The 18,495-nt window shown below is 38.3% G+C and overlaps 1 protein-coding gene across 5 annotated transcripts in view; it reads right to left on the bottom strand.

Moving 5' to 3' along the window:
* The window catches only part of LOC131075944 (ubiquinone biosynthesis O-methyltransferase, mitochondrial), a 220,005-nt gene that overhangs the window by 167,075 nt on the left and 34,435 nt on the right, over positions 1 to 18,495 (bottom strand). For all 5 annotated transcript variants that reach the window (XM_058012923.2, XM_058012926.2, XM_058012921.2 and 2 more), the window contains one exon: positions 8,268 to 8,357. In XM_058012923.2, coding sequence (XP_057868906.2) covers positions 8,268 to 8,357 — 90 coding nt within the window. The remainder of the gene's footprint in view (positions 1 to 8,267; positions 8,358 to 18,495) is intronic.

Below are 18,495 nucleotides of genomic sequence, written 5' to 3'. Positions count from 1 at the left end.
CGCTTTGATATCATGTTATAATAAATCAATGTATTAAACAAAGGAGACGAAGGTCCTGCTGTGACGTATTCACACATCGCCCCATTGCAAATGGGGACCCCTACTTTTTGCTTTCTAGGGTTAGTTTTCTTTGCTTAGTTGTCTAGTCTTGGCTATTAGCTTGTCCTTGGAGAGGGTCCAGAGCGAATTTCATTATAGGGTCTGTCCTTAGAGAGGATCCAGAGCAAATTTCATTATAGGTCATGTCCTTGGAGAGGATCCAGAGCGAATTTCATTATAGGTCCTATCCTTGGAGAGGATCCAAAGCGAATTTCATTATAGGTCCTATCCTTGGAGAGGGTCCAAAGCGAATTTCATTATAGGTTCAGTCCTTGGAGAGGATCCAGAGCAAATTTCATTATAGGCCCTGTCCTTGGAGAGGGTCCAGAGCAAATTGATCCTAATGCCTTCTTGTTGATGATTTAAGGTAAGAAATGCTATGAATATATTATGTATACTTAATCATCTTTTGCTTGTTTTGCAGATCAACGAGACCAAGTTGGAGGAAGATCAGGCCAAGACAAGGGCGACCTCTTCAAGTTTCATCATCATCAAGGACACTTCAAATGCATGGAGGAGGACTCAAAGTGCTTCCAAGTTGGAGGACTTCAAGTGTTCAAGAAATTGCAAGCAATGGAGTTGACCATCCTCAAGGACCTCATTCTACCACATGGAGAAATCACAAGATATCAGAAGAACGATTTTATAAACACTTCAAGGCAAAATGAGCTACTAGAGAAGGTGACTTGACCAAGACTTCCTATCACCATAATGCAAAATTAAGGAGGCTTCATCAAGCACATGAGAACCAAGGAGGTACATCATTCATCGAGTACATCGAGGACGCAGGAGGATCAACCAAAGTCAGTGCAAGGGTACGTTGAAGAGGCAGATAGTTTTAGAAGAGTTAATCAAAGTTAAGCTTCTCATTGAATATCAAGAGATACAAAGTTCCTTGACCAAACACAAACGCAAGACAAGGTGGCATCCCAGTCATTGTTCCTCCAGTCAGATAGGTCCACATCAACATGTCCAGATTCAATGTACCTGACTCACCAGTGATGGCGCAAACTTCGAGGCACCTACACCGGTTTCCTATTGGTTCACAGGCATTAAATGTAATTTTCTCATTGGCTAAAGGAGTTTGTTATAACAAACCCTAATTAGGGTTTTGTTGATGTGTTTTTCATGCACATGCGAACACAGAATAAAATACCTAAAGGTACCTTATCCTCTCTTGAGCAAAGTTTCCCGACTGCTGAAGATATCGCAAAAAGGATCAGTCGAGGCAACTCCAAGGTTCTTGTATGTAGGTTCTCTACTCGTGGATAAGCTCTTTGTGGTATGATGTGATTTTGCTGGAATCACAAGGGGACTTACACTTGATGACTAAACGTTTGATTTGCTTTGAATATTGTTGGAACACAAGATTTCACTAGTCTAGATTTTGAAAAAAAAGGAAAAGGATGAGGGCGAGGAAAAGATCTAATTATGACACTAAGAATGGAGGAGCAATGATTGATCTTTGATGAAATTCTAACTAAGTCTTGTTTTGACATCCCAGGACCATCTGCACAAGGTTAGTACGATCTTCGGAGGAAAGCTTTATGATGTTCAGATCATCACTACAGGCATAGACACCGTCAGGCTGATGCATATCAGTGAAGAAGCGACAATTGAAATTAAGCTTGAGCTGAATGATTCCAGTTGACTACACAAGGCAAGTCTGCAATCAACAAACTGCTAGTAGTATGGATATACGAATCTCACCATCAATCAAACACATTTCTTCCACTCATCTAATAACATGAAATCAAATTTGAGAAGTATAGAGACCATGCAAATTGTTGAATCGACCCATAGATTTCACCATTTCTTCAGTGAGGTTTTACAAGTCATTTACAACAACATCTTGGCAACAATCTTTGCCTTCTCTTTCTATTCTACTCTAATTGCTATTCTATCAACTGACTATTCACTATTTCTAACTATTCACCCACTATCAACTATTGACTAACTATTAGCCTTTACAAATGAGGAGCCAGGGCTTATATAGTGCCCTCAATACAATTCAATGGCTCAGATCAATTTGAGATCAATGGTCGAGATTTTACAATGAAAACCCTAATTAGGGTTAGTTACAACAAACTTAATTCTGACCAATGAAATAATTGCATTATTTGGACACATGTCTTCTCTGGAATATTCGACCAATGGATAGCCGGGGTAGGTACATCGAATTTAGTGCCATCTTTGATGAGTCAGGTACATTGAATCTGGACATGCTGAAGTGGACCAACCCGACTGGAGGAGTGATGACTGGGATGCCACCTTGTCTTTCCTTCAAATGTTGGACTGGAAGAGGTCGTCCTTGATGAGGTCGGGCTGGAGAAATTCGCCCTTGTTGATGCTGGGCTGGAGCAGGTCGTCCTTGTTGATGCTAGGCTGGAGAAGGTCGTCCTTGTTGATGCCTGGTCTTCTTTCATCTGCCAAAACAAACCAAAAGATGATTAAGGACACATGATAAATTCATTTCAACATAGCATTTTCAACTTAAATCATCAACAAAAAGATATTAACATGAAACTTGCCCAAGATTTTCTCCAGGAACAGACCCTATAAGAATTTCGCCCTCGACCCTTTGGAAGGGTCAGGAGCGAAATTCCAACTTTAGCTCAAAATTCACATTTTTGAAGGTCAAACATCTTTCCAAGGCATTCCAAATAGCTTTTCTCACCCTAGTCCAGGTCTAACTTAGCAAAAAATTTGGAGAAAAGGATGGTTTTAGTGTTTTTCGCTCTGGACCTTTGGAAGGGTCAAAAGCGAATTTCTTGTTTGTAGCTCATTTTTTTCATCATTTCAACTTCAATCCACCTCACAAGGCAAGGAAACACTTTTCTTCTCTCATCCAACCCAAGTTTATCTTGATTTTGCAAGGCAAAATAGGTGATTGAAGGATTTTCACCCTGGACCCTTTAGAAGGGTCAGGAGCGAATTTCCTCTTCTGGCCTAAAATCATCACTTCTAGAGACAACCATCGACTTAAGGGCAATCACAAGGGCATCTTTTACCTTGGTCTAGGCATAGCTTAGCATAAGTTTGAAAGGAATAGGTAGATTTTACGATTTTCGCTCTGGACCGTTTGGAAGGGTCAGGAGCGAAAATCTTGTTTTAGGGCTATTTCACCATCCTTTCAACTTCAAATCACCTCCAAGACTTAGAACACCTTGCCTCACTCCTCTCCAGGTCATAAAAACCAAAATCTAGTCTTGAATTGCAAGGAAAAAGGTGAATTTTAGAAATTTCGCTCCGGACCCTTTGGAAGGGTCAGGAACGAAATTTTCATTAGGCTTTCAAATTTGCATTCTTGGCAACCAAAATCTACTCTAAGGCAATCCAAATGCCTTCTCACACCCTTGTCCAAGCTTGGCTTTACTCAAAATTTGGAAGAAAAGATGTTTTTAAGGATTTTCGCTCTGGACCCTTTGGAAGGGTCAGGAGCGAAAATCACCTCTAGGCTCAATTCCTTCATCTTTCATGGTCTCTAGCAACTTAAAGTCACTCTTAAGGGCAACTTCCTCTTGATTTTGCCTTATCCCACACTTGACCTAGCAAAAACTTGATAGCAAAAAGAAGTTTTGAGAAAATTCGCTCTGGACCCTTTGGAAGGGTTAGGAGCGAAATTTTCATTTTTGACCCAAAATCATCATTTTTTAAACTTGAAACTTCTTTGCAAGGTAGGATTTCATCCTTCATTGCCCTAGGAACAAGGTTTCATGTCCAAGAAAGGTTAAAAAGTAGGCGTATAAGGAATTTCGCTCTAGACCCTTTGGAAGGGTCAGGAGCGAAATTTCCTTTCCTAGCTAAAATCCTTCATTTTCACAACTTCCAAACACTCTCAAAGGCAAGATCATGTCCATTTCCCCTTTCAACATCCTTTGGACATCACAATTTGGTCAAATAGGGAAGGAAATGAGGTCTAGGAGGATTTTCGCTCTGGACCCTTTGGAAGGGTCAGGAGCGAAAATCATGATTTGGGCTTGATTCTTCCTTTTTCCAACTCAAAATCACCTCAAGAGGTCACTAAACATCATCCTTCACCCAAGGGATAAGGTCTTAAGCCAAAACAAGGTCAAAAGAATAGGCTTGCAAGGAATTTCGCTCTGGACCCTTTGGAAGGGTTAGGAGCGAAATTCACCTTCTTGGCTAGAATACTTCACTTTTTCAAGGCTTTCAAACATTTCCAACGTCCAAACATGTCTACTCTTCCCTTCAAAATGCCTTGCAAATCAAAATTTGGTCAAATAAGGCAAGAAATGAGTCTTAGGTTGATTTTCACTTTGGACCCTTTGGAAGGGTCAGGAGCGAAAATCTTGATTTAGGCTTTAATTGCTCATTTTTCAAACTTCAATCTTCTCCTGGAGGCAAATATAGATTGTTTTCCACTTGAGGAACCAGGTTTTAAGCCCATTCAAGGTAGCAAATGAGGATTATAGTGAATTTCGCCCTGGACCCTTTGGAAGGGTCAGGAGAGAAATTCCTATTCTTGGCTAAAATCTTCATCTCATCCACCTTTACTCACCTCCTAAGGTGAGAACATGTCAAAAATCCCCCAAACATGCCTAAGGAACTATGAAATTGGTCTTGACAAGTGATAAATTGAGGTGCATAAGGATTTTCGCTCTGGACCCTTTGGAAGGGTCAGGAGCGAAATTCCTTTTTTTGGACAAGATCCTCACTTTTCAAAACACTTCTCAAGGCAAGAACACATCAAGACTCACACACAATGCCTAATAAACCCACACCCATCCAAAACAAGGAAGGAAAATGAGGGTTATAAGGATTTTCGCTCTGGACCCTTTGGAAGGGTCAGGAGTGAAATTCCTCTCCCAGGCTAGAATCCATCATCCCAAGGTCTAAAATCTCTTCTCCAAGGCAAAGTTGTATCAAACCTTCTCAATTATGCCTCAAAAGTCTACAAACTTGGTCAAGCTAAGGAGAAAAATAAAGGAAATATGAATTTCGCTCTGGACACTTTGGAAGGGTCAGGAGCGAAATTCACCTTAGGCCATGATCCTGACTTCATTTTTTCGCATTTCTTCATTCAAACAAGTGCTTTTGCCTTCATTCAAGCCTAGGAATGCATTAGTTCTAGGTTTTGGTCAAAGTAGAATGTCTTATGGAGAATTTCGCTATGGACCCTTTGGAAGGGTCAGGAGCGAAATTTGACATTTTGGACTCTCCGTCAGGATCATTTTATGGAATATAACATTTAAGTATATGAACTTATACTTTAAGTTATATTCCATATATACTTTCAGGATGTTTGAGAGTGGTTTCGGACCTCCAGGAGTTATATTGCAAAATCTAGTTTTTGGAGGATTCTTCAGTTTTCCAGACTTAGTCAAATTTCAGGATCAGGACATTCCAGACTTAGCCAAATTTCAGGATCGGAGCATTCCAGACTTAGCCAAATTTCAGGGCATTTGAAGATCAGGATGACATTCCAGACTTCATCAGCCAAATTTCAGGGCATTTGAAGATCACGATGACATTCCAGACTTCATCACTCACTAACTTGACCTAGCTTGGACCTTCAAGAATGATACCCACTCACAAAGCAAGACACAATTAGCAACAAGAGCAAAACCAGGCCCTAAGGAAGACTCTCAAAGAAACCCTAATTCTGGGGCCCTGTGGACTCACCTTGGCTCAAGCAAAGCCTGCAATCCAACGACCTCCTCGACAACACTCATCCTGCAAAGGCTAACAGACAAAACCCTAGAAGACCCAGAAAACAAACCCTAGAAAGCAAAAAGCAGGGGTCCCCATTTGCAATGGGGCGATGTGTGAATACGTCACAACAGGTTTCCATCTTGTAATCCTAGCCATTGATTGTAAATCAATCAAAGCCATTGAAATGTAAAGAGCTCTCTATATAATGCTTTGGCTCTTCATTTGTAAAGGTTAATAGTTAATAGTTAGTTAATAGAGGTTAGAATAGCTAATGATCAATAGTGAATAGTCAGTAGAATAAACAATTAGAATAGAGTAGGGAGAGAAGGCAAGAAATTGTTGGCTAAATTGTAAATGAACTCCATTTTCATTGAAGTTAAGGTGAAATGTGTTGTTTCTTGCAATATAAATGGTTTCTTGTTGAATCTTCGTTTTAGATGGTAAATGTTTAGATTGAATGAAAGAAGTTATTGAATGCACTCGTGTGGAATCCGCCTAGTCCAAACCACTAGCCTCTTGCTGATTGTAAGGGCGCCCTGCGTGGTCAACTGGCATTGAATGAGCTTAATCTCGAATTGTTATACGTCTATTGTTCATCCATTAACTTGAATGGTGATCAGTGTTTGACGGTGGTGATTTGAACATCTTCAGAACTACCCTAGAAGATCGCACTGAGTTGGTGTTGAATTGTTCAATTCGATGGTGAGACCTAGCCCAGTAGGACTCCACCTAGTCGTTCATCTATCTTCTTGCATTCTAGGTCCTAGAATAGATTTCTTGAACCCTCAATCTTTTGCTATTTCTTCATTATCCCGATGAGTAGATAGGACTTGAGTTCTAGTAGATTAAACGCTCAGGCAATCAAACGTAAGTCCCCTTGTGATTCTAGCATAATCACATCATACCACAAGAACTTATCCACACGTAGAGACCCTACATATAAGAACCTTGGAGTTATTTCGATTGATCCTTAAGCAAATCTTCAGCATTCGAATAACTTTGTTCAAGAGAGGATAAGATACCTTGGTATTTTATTCTGTGATCGCATGTGCATAAAAAACACATCAACAGGTTCTTAAATAGATTTACAAAGACGATGTTTCTAAATGAAACAATCGTGAACAAAAGACAGAAAAGGAAACTTTTTAAAGCAACTAAGATGATCATTAAAGAAACATTACAATATTTTAATAGAAAGTTAATGTGATTTTCAAAGTCTTCATTTGGCCTTTGATGATTGGGGCTCAACCCCACCCTCTATCGCGATAAGGAACATAAGAGCACTACCCTTGAACCCTACAAGAGGCACTTCCCCCAAACCCTTGTGAGGGGTGTTGCCCCAAGACCCCCAACACACTCATTTGATTTGCCAAGCACACTCCAAATCTAATTTTGCAAGCAATACTTCCACTTCGTCTATGATATCATCATCAAATTCGTTAAACTTCACTAGTGTTACTTGATGCTTACTTGTTTTCCATGTCATCTGAAAATGAATTTTGTTTTTGGGGAGGGGATGATGTAGTTTGTGTACAATGCCTATTGTTGATAATATAGTTCATTAGACCATGTATAAATTGTTTGTCAGCTTTGGGTAGTTATAAGCATTGGTCGATCAACAGTTGTGTTCCTCTAGGCAACTGTCATATCCTTCAAATAGATTTTGTATCATCGGGGAAAGTAGTATGATCTAGTTAAGTCAATTTTGATCCTTGGTTGACCATCTCTGGTCAACTTCTATAATAAACTTGGTTATGATAAAGATACATTTACTCCTATACTTGATACGCATTATTAATTATGTTCATTATTTCAAGTATTCATTGTATTAGATAGGAGAGTAAACCCATGATGTCTCAATTAGCGTTTCCTTAAATTATTATTTTTTGTTATTTTATCTTAAAGCATATGAAAATTTAATATATAGGAAAATTTATTTGTATTTTTTTGACTGCGTGGACATTTCTAAGATAGAACATACCAAGGGTCCCAAAAAATTACAAATTTTACTTTAATCAGCTTTACCTATCAAAAAGAAAATTTGACAATATTATTTTCTGAATGTTTAAAACAGCAATGCTTTAATTATACAATATTTTAACTCTAGAAATTGCCAACAAACATGATTGAAGAAATGAAATTAGCTATAAACTGAGTTCATCCGTGACTATCATATAACTATACATAGTGAGAAATATTTGCAGGTGCATGTTCTTAACAGTGCATGAAAGTCAAATTCTGTAGTTTAAGTTCAATTTTAATTCAGAATTCTATTACGAATGTTTAGCTTCAGAATAATTTTTCTCATCTCATATTTTCTTTTAAAACACAATATATTTCTCTAAATTGAGAGAGACTCAAGCTTATCAATAATACCACTAGAAAATAAAATACTTAAAGAAAATATTAAGATAATAACAGTTCCAATAAGGAGAGAAGTACGGAGCTCCTAAATAAAAATCCACCTATAATAAAAAATGATATGTGCAAACCTGAAGTGCTGACAAAGTGCTGAGCGAATAAAGGATATTCTAGTAGGGTTCATCAAATGCAGAGGTTTGTATGGCCCTTCATAATCCCACCTAGGCATTATACAACCAACAACAATTTGTAATAATATGAGAAAACAAGAAAACAATACACAACATTCAACATCTCAAGCACAAAGGCAGCCTAATGTATCTTTACAGTCTGAATGATGTTTTGAGTATATAAACACTTCAAATTTGTAATTATATAATAATCAACTACTAAACTTAAAAAAGGAAAAAAATTAGACCACACTATATCAAGAACTAATTTAAATTCATGTAAAATGTGAAATTGAGGAATATACCCACTCACTTAGCCACAACGGAAATTAGTAGATGAAGGTTGCCCAAAGTGCAGCATGTGAAGCAATAACATCAGGTAACCATTTGGGATACATCATTTTTCTATTTCCTGAATAAATATAGATAGATGCCACCTAAACCTTATTAAACACCATCAGGCATTGCCGTGGTTATTCAACTTGAACATCTCATTTTTCAACCATCATAGAGTACACCACTCAAACTATCTTCCCATTCGTCATTTTTTTTCTTCTAGAGCATCCCTGATTATTATAATATGATTTCTTATTCCATGTCCTGATTATATTTTTGATGACGTCTTTTATTACCCTCAACAATCTCCATAAACATTCTCCTCTTCTCCATGGCAAGGAACATCTTCAAATTGTGCATTCAAATAAATTGATTTATTTGGAAAAGCCAAACAATAATAATGCATGTAAATATGTTAAATATATACAGGATTGGGGGCCCTAAGCCTTGCAAATAGACATTTCCAATGGCACGCTTCTTGAACTATCAACACACAGCAAGCAATCATATTGTAAAATTTTCTTATGACAACTCTTTTACCATATGGATGTGTAATATTGTTCTCAGCATATGAATTTATCATGATTTGTTAGGAACAAAATCTTTTCAAACCATCCTATTCTATTGCATGCTTGTGAAAGGAGACAAGATTAAGAAACAATTAGTACAAATACATGATAACACAACTTTACTGTTGAGCAGAATTTGCGGGGTCTTTTATGAACAAAACCCAAATAGTTAATGAATGCATAGGTATATATGAGACCAGGGATTATTGTTAAGGATATAGCTTCATTCGGATTGAAGCAATCTGTATATATATTACTTTATATAATAATCGATATGGTTCAGAATAATCCCGATAACTATCGGGGTCGAATTAGTTAGTGAGCCTGAGCACCATCATTGTTAACTAATGAACATCAGTGGTGAACAAGGGACGGAGGGTCATGTCCCCGTAGGGTCATGACTCTACGTGACATAAGCCACATAGAAGTCATGCCCCTACGTGGACATGACTCTCCATCCTTCTATATGCAAAGGCGTCGACAACTTGCTGGTGATTGAAATCAATAACAGTGGCAATCTCATGACCCAGCAAGCTGTCGACATTATCGTAGAAGATTAATATAACAGAGTTATATAGATACGCAGTGGAGGAAAACATATTCATTGCAGTGATCTCATTAAAGTCCATGCTTCCTAAATATTATCAAACTGTTATCTTCTCTATCTCTGGTCCAGATTCCTTGACATGGTATCAGAGCCAAGTTGGTAGAGAAATAATAAAAATAGAAACACCTCTTTTCCAAAAACAAATCAGACTTGCATTCAAAACAATTCAGAACAATTATGGTGAACAGTGTTAGAGTGGAGGATAGACTTGAAGGCGCATCCAACTTTGTCTCATGGAGAATTCGAATAACAGCAATTCTTCAAGAACTCGAACTAGATGCATACATAGAAGAAGACACTAAGATGCCCGAAGACGAGCCAGAGAAAACAACCTGGAAAAGACACAACAACAAGGCTAAGAAAATCATAATTGATGCTGTTAAAGATCACATTCTCCCAACCATCTCAAAACTAGCTACAGCTTATGATATGTTCAAGACCATTCAAAACTCATGAAATAAATAATGCAAGCAGATTGCTCACTTTAAAGCAGCAATTAATGCATATCTATATGAACAAAGGTGAAACAATTACATCCTATTTCATGAGAATTTCAAAGTTGAAAGACCAATTATCAACTATTGGAAATAATGTAGATGATACGAAGCTATCTCTAATAGCACTTAAGGGATTACCATCTAGTTGGGAATCCTTTATTCAAGGCATTAGTGCTCGTCTGACACTACCAAAATTCGATCAACTCAAGAATGATTGCACTCAAGAAGAATCTCGACTAATCACAAGAGAATTGGGTCCAAACAAAGAGGGAGAAATTCAAGCACTACATGCTAACAAAAGCAACAAAGGGAAGAAAAGGAAGTTCAAACGGAAGAGAGGAAATAACCACAAAAGCAAAGACTTCTCCAAGATCCAATGCTACAAGTGTGATAAATTTGGACACACTCACTGATTTTGTCCAGAAAGAAAGAAAGCTCAAGCTACCATAGCTGAAGTCAAGGAAGTAGAGAATCCTCTATTTTTCTTAGCCTTATCAAGTGAACTAAACTCAAACAAACATATGTGGATAATCGACAGTGGAGTATCACGACACATAACCGGATTTAGAGATCAATTCGAAACCTTTGAAGGCCACTCAACTGAAGAAGTTACAATAGGAGACAATTCTACCTATCCAGTGAAAGGAATTGGGACCTTCTCAATTCAATTAAGAACAAGAGTTACATTACAATTGAAAGATGTTCTTTTTGTACCAGGTATCAAAAGGAATTTGGTCTCTATTTCAGGACAAGCTGATCAAGGATATCGTGTCACCTTCCATGAAGATAAAGTTCTACTCTGGCCTAAAAATTCAAACATAAAGAATGCTATTTCTATAGGATCTAGAGATGGTAGTTTATACAAATTATGTAATATTCAAAAACAAGCACTAAATCATGAAGTATCAAACTCTAATGAAATTTGGCATAGAAGATTAGGACATCTTCGATTTAGTGCCCTACCTTCTATAGGAAAGATTACCACAAGATTACCCAATATAAAATCTTATCATGTTGGAACTTGTAAAGGATGTGCTCTAGGGAAAAACTCAAAAGGGTCCTTTCCCTCAAGTGAACACAGCAAAAGTTGTACTAGAACTTGTCCACACTGATTTGTGTGGTCCAATGTCATTACCATCACTAGGGGGATTCTTGTATTACGTGATATTTGTTGATGACTACTCTAGGAAAACATGGATCTATTTCATAAAACTCAAGGAATCAAATGAAGTATTATTAAAAATTCAAAGAATTTAAAGCCTTAGTGGAAAATCAAACTGGGAAGAAAATAAAGACTCTAAGATCAGATAATGGGGGTGAATACATCTCTGAAAATTTTAAAGAATTATGCATTTCTGTTGGGATTAAGAGGGAGTGTACTGTACCTTATAATCCTCAACAGAATGGAGTTGCAGAAAGAAAAAACAAAACCATCATCGAATCCGCCAAAGCCATGATGCATGATCAAAATCTACATATCTCATTTTGGGCTGAAGCCTCAAATACAGCTGTGTCTATTCAAAACAGATGCCCTCATTCAATCCTAGAGAATATAACACCTGAAGAAGCCTTTACAGGAAATAAACCAGATTAAAGCCATCTAAGAATCTTTGGTTGCCACGTGTATATTCACGTTCCTAAAGAAAAGAGAACCAAATTAGAACCCTCCGGGAAGAAAGGCATATTTGTTGGCTACAGTGAAACCACTAAAGGATACAGAGTCTATATTCCAGGACGAAGATCTATTGAAATTAGTAGAGATGTCAAATTTGAAGAAAATGCTGCTCATAAACTCTCTCTAAGTGCAGAAGATGATCTAACCACAGAATTAGATGAAAATCTTACAATTGAGAATCAGAGGGAGAATAGCATAGAAAGTCATGAACTTCAATCACCTAATTTCGAGAATGCTGAAAATCCTAACAAGAAGAAAAGACCACTATGGGCAAGAAAGATGATTGAAGAAAATAAAGTGGAACCTGACGAAATCTTCAAAGAGAACAAGAAAACAAGAAGTCAATCATGCTATGTTGCACTCATGACCGAACTTACAAAATCTGAACCATCAAATGTTGAAGAAGCCTTAACATGTCAAGCTTGGAAAAATGCACTGATTGAAGAATACCAATCTATCTTAAAGAATGATGTCTGGGACATTGTACCTAGACCAAAAGACAAATCAGTTGTCTCATCAAAGTGGTTATTCAAAATCAAATATGCACCAGATGGAAGTATTGAAAAACACAAAGCCAGATTCGTTGCCAGGGGGTTCTCTCAAAAGGTTGGCATTGATTACGAAGAGACATTTGCTCCAATTGCCCGATATACTTCTATGAGAACCATCATTGCCATTGCAGCTTCTAAAGGGTGGAAGATACACCAAATGGACGTAAAGACCGCAATTTTGAATGGTATTATTGAGGAAGAAGTATATATAGAACAACCTGAAGGCTTTGCTACACATGATAGAAACCTCTACTAAAAAAAGCTCTCTATGGCCTTAAGCAAGCTCCCAGGGCATGGTATGAAAGGATAGATAGCTATCTCTCCAAACTAGGATATTCCAAAAATGAAGCAGATTCTAACATATACTTCAAAATATCGAATGGTGACATGCTAATACTTGTTCTCTATGTTGATGACTTGTTGATAACAGGAGATCACCTCATTGCAAAATGCAAACAAGATCTTGTGGTTGAATTCGATATGAAATATCTAGGTCTACTGCACTATTTTCTGGGCCTAGAAGTATGGCAAAAGGAGAATTATATTTTCCTAAATCAAGGAAAATACACTACTGATATCCTGACCAGATTTGGTATGATGGATTGTAAATCTCTCTCCATTCCAATGGAAACAAATCTTCATAAGCTCAAAAGTGAAGCAGTAGATTCAGAACCTACGGATCCTACATACTATAGACAAATTATTGGATCTCTCATGTGCCTGGTAAACACTCGCCCTGATATTTGGTACGCTACCGATGTGTTAAGTCACTTCATGTGTGAACCTAAGAAGATTCACCTAATGGCGGCTAAGCACATTCTGAGATACTTGTGTGGCACTATTGGACTTGGCCTGAAATATAAAAATGTTGAGATACAACTCCAAGGGTATTCTGATTCTGACTGGGCAGGCAGTTCCATTGATCGTAAAAGTACAATGGGGTGTTGTTTTAGTCTTCGATCAGCTATGATATCCTAGTTTAGCAGAAAACAATCAGCAGTTGCTCAGAGTTCCACTGAAGCCAAATATATGGCTGCCTCCATGGGAGCACGAGAGGCAGTATGGTTAAGGAAATTGCTAGTTGGACTATTTGGGAAACCCCTAGACCCACTGTGATTCACTATGATAATCAAACCTGCATCAAACTTTCTGTATTTCATAATCGATCCAAGCATATAGAAATCCCATACCATTACATAAGAGATATGGTAGACAGAGATGTTATCAAATTGACCTACATCAGCACTGAAGCTTAAAGTGCCGACATATTCACCAAACCTCTTGCAAAATTGAAAGTGGAATACTTTAGAGGTAAACTTGGTATGACTAAATTATAACGGAAATTTCTGATATTAATATGATTCATGTGTAATTTGATATATTCATGAATATCTTGGATGCAATATTGCATGTATGTGCTATGTCATGAAAGTGTAAGATCGCTATTGTAAGGTGACGACTTCCACAATAGCCTGGTCTATTGTCAAGATTGACTACATTAAGTTGTTGTCCCAGAATGTGCCAGAAATCTTGATACTAACTTTTTCTATGACGAGTTATTGAATTGTTATCATTAAATGGTTGTTCCGAAATATGTTGGAAATTATGATAACAATCATATCATTGATTGACTACATTAATTTGCTGTCCCGGAATGTGCCAGATATCATGATACAAAAATTATTTCACCTATGATAATGACAATGTTACAATTGTCACTAGAATCAAGGTTGTAATCTGATAAGACTTCAAGTAGTTGTTGTCCCAGAGTGCTGGATATCAGATAATCCATATCTCCTTGAGATATGAAGTATTTCACTAGTAAGTGTTACTGAGTGAATGATCATGTCAAATGAATATGTATATCTAGAAGGTTGTTCCTTAAAACACAATTATGAAATTCAATCCTCTTTTGCTAAGAGGGAGTGTTAAGGATATAGCTTCATTCGGATTGAAGCAATCTGTATATACGTACACACACACACACACACACACACATATATTACTTTATATAATAATCGATATGGTTCAGAATAATCCCCATAACTATCGGGGTCGAATTAGTTAGTGAGCCCGAGCACCATCATTGTTAACTAATGAACATCAGCAGTACAAGGGACGAAGGATCATGTCTCCGTAGGGTCATGACTGTACGTGACACGTGGACATGACTCTCCATCCTTATACATGCAAAGGCGTTGACAACTTGCTGGTAATTGAAATCAATAACTGTGGCAATCTCATGACCCAACAAGTTGTCGACATTATCGTAGAAGATTAATATAACAGAGTTATATAGATACGTAGTGGAGGAAAACATATTCATTGTAGTGATCTCGTTAACGTCCATCCTTCCTAAATATTATCAGACTGTTATCTTCTCTATCTCTGGTCCAGATTCCTTAACAATTATAACCCTTGCAAACAGACATATGCATTTGCATACCTCATTACGTGACCGGCCACAGTAAGCAATCAATTGTAAATTTTTTCACAACAGTTCTTATGCAACATGTGTGTAGTAATCTTCCAATAATGCTATTTAATCAATATTTTTTAGGAACAGAAGTCATCAAAATATTCTATGTTGGAATTGTTTGTCATTAATGTCAAGATGGGTAACCTGTTGACGTGTCTGAAATCGCATTACTATGGTTTCATCCAGCCAACGCAGAATAGAATACTAAGAATCCTATCCTCTCTTGAAATAAGGAAATCCCTAGTGTTGTTTTTAATTGATCAATGGGGATTACCTCAATGTTTCGGTTGTCAAGTCTTGACTGTAGGATAACTTAGTGGTTTGATGTGTTTTGCTAGAAACACAAAGGGGACTTAAGGTTAGATGAACGACTTCGAGTGAGTTCCCTAAAACTTAATAGTCCTATATCAGTTGATTTCAATTGGATTGATACTATCTCAGCTTGGCTATATGGTTTCTTCTTGGTTAAAAAAAGGAAAAAAAAGGAAAGGGAAAAAGAGATAGAGAAAATCTGATTAATTAATCTAAGATAACATGTTCAGAAAAGCAGACAGAAACCTCCAAAAAACTAGATTTAACATTATCAGCTAAAAAGGCACAATGCTGTAAAAATCTAGTGCAATCTTCAAAGGGAACTAAATTTTCATGCTACTAAACATAAATGCAGAATTTTGACATTCATTCACTTGATGTTTAACAACCGAACTGAGCATATAAATGGGTTCAGACTAACCATGCAGGGGGAGTGACAATTAGCCAGTCCTTAATGGTATGAACACCAAAGCTTCTATCAAATGTTTATCTTAAAAATGCTATCTGAAAACAAAATACATAACAGAATTATTGAATGGTGAAGAAGGAGACCATGCACTCACAAAGAAATGAAACAGCTTTAATTTCCATTAATCCTGCATAAATTTCGCCAGAGCTTCAACAACAATCTTAGACTTCTTACAAAAGATAAGGGAAAACCAGTCCCTTTAAATAGAGTTTCAGAATTAGATGAATGGCCAAGATTTAAACAAAACAAGTGGCCCAGATTCATCTGTACAACATAGTACCCATGCCCATCAATAGGAGGTAAATATCAACAACCACCCAAGGAGGAACAATTACTACCTAAAAAAGGCAATTAATAACTCCCAACAGCAGCTCAAAAAATGCACATGCACAGAGCTCAAAATTTACCGCTGACTTGGCAGTTAAACATGAACTTTATGGCCAAAAGTGTCTTTTTAGATTTTTAAAAGAATTATGCACTTTATGAAGGCACTTTTTCTTTTTCTACTGCAGACCCCTTCTCTAGAAATTCATCCTCAGCATTCAAATATTCTTTCCGGAGGTCTCAACCTGCCGCACGTTCTGCTCGAACATACTCTTGAAATCTGATGCACAGCTGGTACAACACCGTGAACTGAGGCATAGGAGGATGACGTATCTTATATTGCATGCCCTCTAAATGACGATCTACATGCTTTAAACCATCTTTCCAGTCGGATCGATGAGCTTCAAAACACAAAATGTCCGAATATAACCCGTTGGCAAACTCCAAGTCCTCCATGGAGTAGGTGACCTTATCCATCCTCAATCTATCCTCCCAGTCCAGCTGCACTTGGTCATCGGACAAACTATTTTTCCAGCCAAGAACCATTGATCGGAGGATCCTTCCACCAAGGTCCCTCATGTCCCTCAAAATTTCCTCGCATGTCTCTTGCTCTTTGTTAATGGTATCTTTTGTTTCGCTCTTCATGGTGATGGTCCAATACCATTCTTTTAAAATGCTGGTATTATAGGGATCCAGGATGGCGGACAATGTAGGAATCTGCGCTTGGGTCCAAAAAAGAGCCCTCATGAGGGGAAGAGTTGTAGCAACGACCCCATGAGCCCTGAGGCATTCCCGCTTTACCTCGAATAATTTGACCAAAATGGTCTCTCGGTGGTGGGCCATTTCCTTTACATCCTCAATGATCAGCTCTCCCCTTTCTTTAATGTCTCGAATCCATTCTTTGGCAGCCTTGGCGGTATCCCGTACTCCTTCGAACTCTGTTGTAGTCCTTTGTGCCAATGCTGATGGGGGAACATGGGATTCAGGGGCATTATGCAACGGTCTCAGCAAGAGATCAACGTACCCCTCGGCCTGCTCAGCACGAACTCGATACTTGTTTCTCTCAGCAATTATCTCGTCGAGGTGCTTGAGCATGTTTTGCACGGAGTCCTTGAACTCCTCCCTTTCCTGCTCTTTGGTGGTTCGTCCTATTGGGATGGTTGTAATGCTATAATCGGCCAGCGCAATTTGATCTGCTGGCTTATCGACAGGCGAGGTGGCGATATGGATGGTGCAGTTCCTCTGCTCATCCTTGGTTATTCGGGAGTAGGTCTTAGGCTTTTTCTTCCCTTTGGATCTTGTTTCCCCTATGTGAGAGAAAATGTCCTCCAAGTCAATAGGTGGCTTGGTGGCTACCTTCCGCTGTGCACGAGCAACTAACCAATCTTGAGGTATGGTCTGCCCGAATGCTATGGTCAAATTCCCACTCTACTCTTTAATGCTTTCAGCTGGTTCATTGCATATCCGTAACTGATCTGTTATAGGAGGAGTGGAGGAAGTGTCCAGTCCTTTGCTTACAGCTGAGTTCTCCCCTACTTCACTGAACAACTGTCTAGTATCCCCATGTGATGGTTGCTCCTCAGTTCTATCAGACTTGTGGGTCTCATCCACCCTTTGTTCTCCTTCAATGGTGGTGTCATCTTTGCCGGTACTATGCAATTGTAACTCGTGCCGACTCCCCTGGGTGAGTTCATGTACATCAGCCCCTTGATTGGACAGAATTTCTCCTTCCTCAACTTGATTTTTAGGTTTGCCAGAATCAATGATCTTCACCTCTGTATTTAGCTCGTCTTGTGCCGGAGGATTATCATCTTCGAATGCATCAACATCACTCTGGGAGGGCAGAGCAGGTATATAATCAAGTTCAACTACATCATCATCGAAACTGGGGTCTTTTGATGATGAAGTGACTTCTGGTCTTCTAATAGGGATTTTCTCCCTTCTTGTCCTTTTAGACGTCTGAGTGCCTCTGCTAGCTTTGGCCTTCTTCCTTTTTTCGAGCTTCTCAACCTCTTCCTTTGGTGCACTTGAGGTTCCCTCATATTCAGAGGACTGAGAATCAAGACTACCCATCATATGGTATGTGAATTGAACTCCCTCATGGGTTAGTCTCTCAATCTGCTAGTATAACCATTGATCGGTGTACCTTCCCGGGGCTGCCATAACTGCCTCAAAGTCAGTGATTGGATCCTGTGACCAATCGATGCCAGGTAAGAGATGTCTTACTGCCTCAAACTCCCGAACTTGCAAGCAATTTCCAGAATCTGTTACCTGATCCGAGACCCGATGGTATTCATAAAGTCGCATTTGCTGCACACTTAACCTTGAATATTCACGTCGTCAGACCTCATAGTCATCAAAACAATTCTT

Source organism: Cryptomeria japonica, chromosome 9 (assembly GCF_030272615.1).
Source record: "Cryptomeria japonica chromosome 9, Sugi_1.0, whole genome shotgun sequence".
Classification (NCBI taxonomy): Eukaryota; Viridiplantae; Streptophyta; class Pinopsida; order Cupressales; family Cupressaceae; genus Cryptomeria; species Cryptomeria japonica.
Note: the sequence above shows the minus strand (reverse complement) of the source record. Positions and strands in the feature narration are given on the sequence as shown.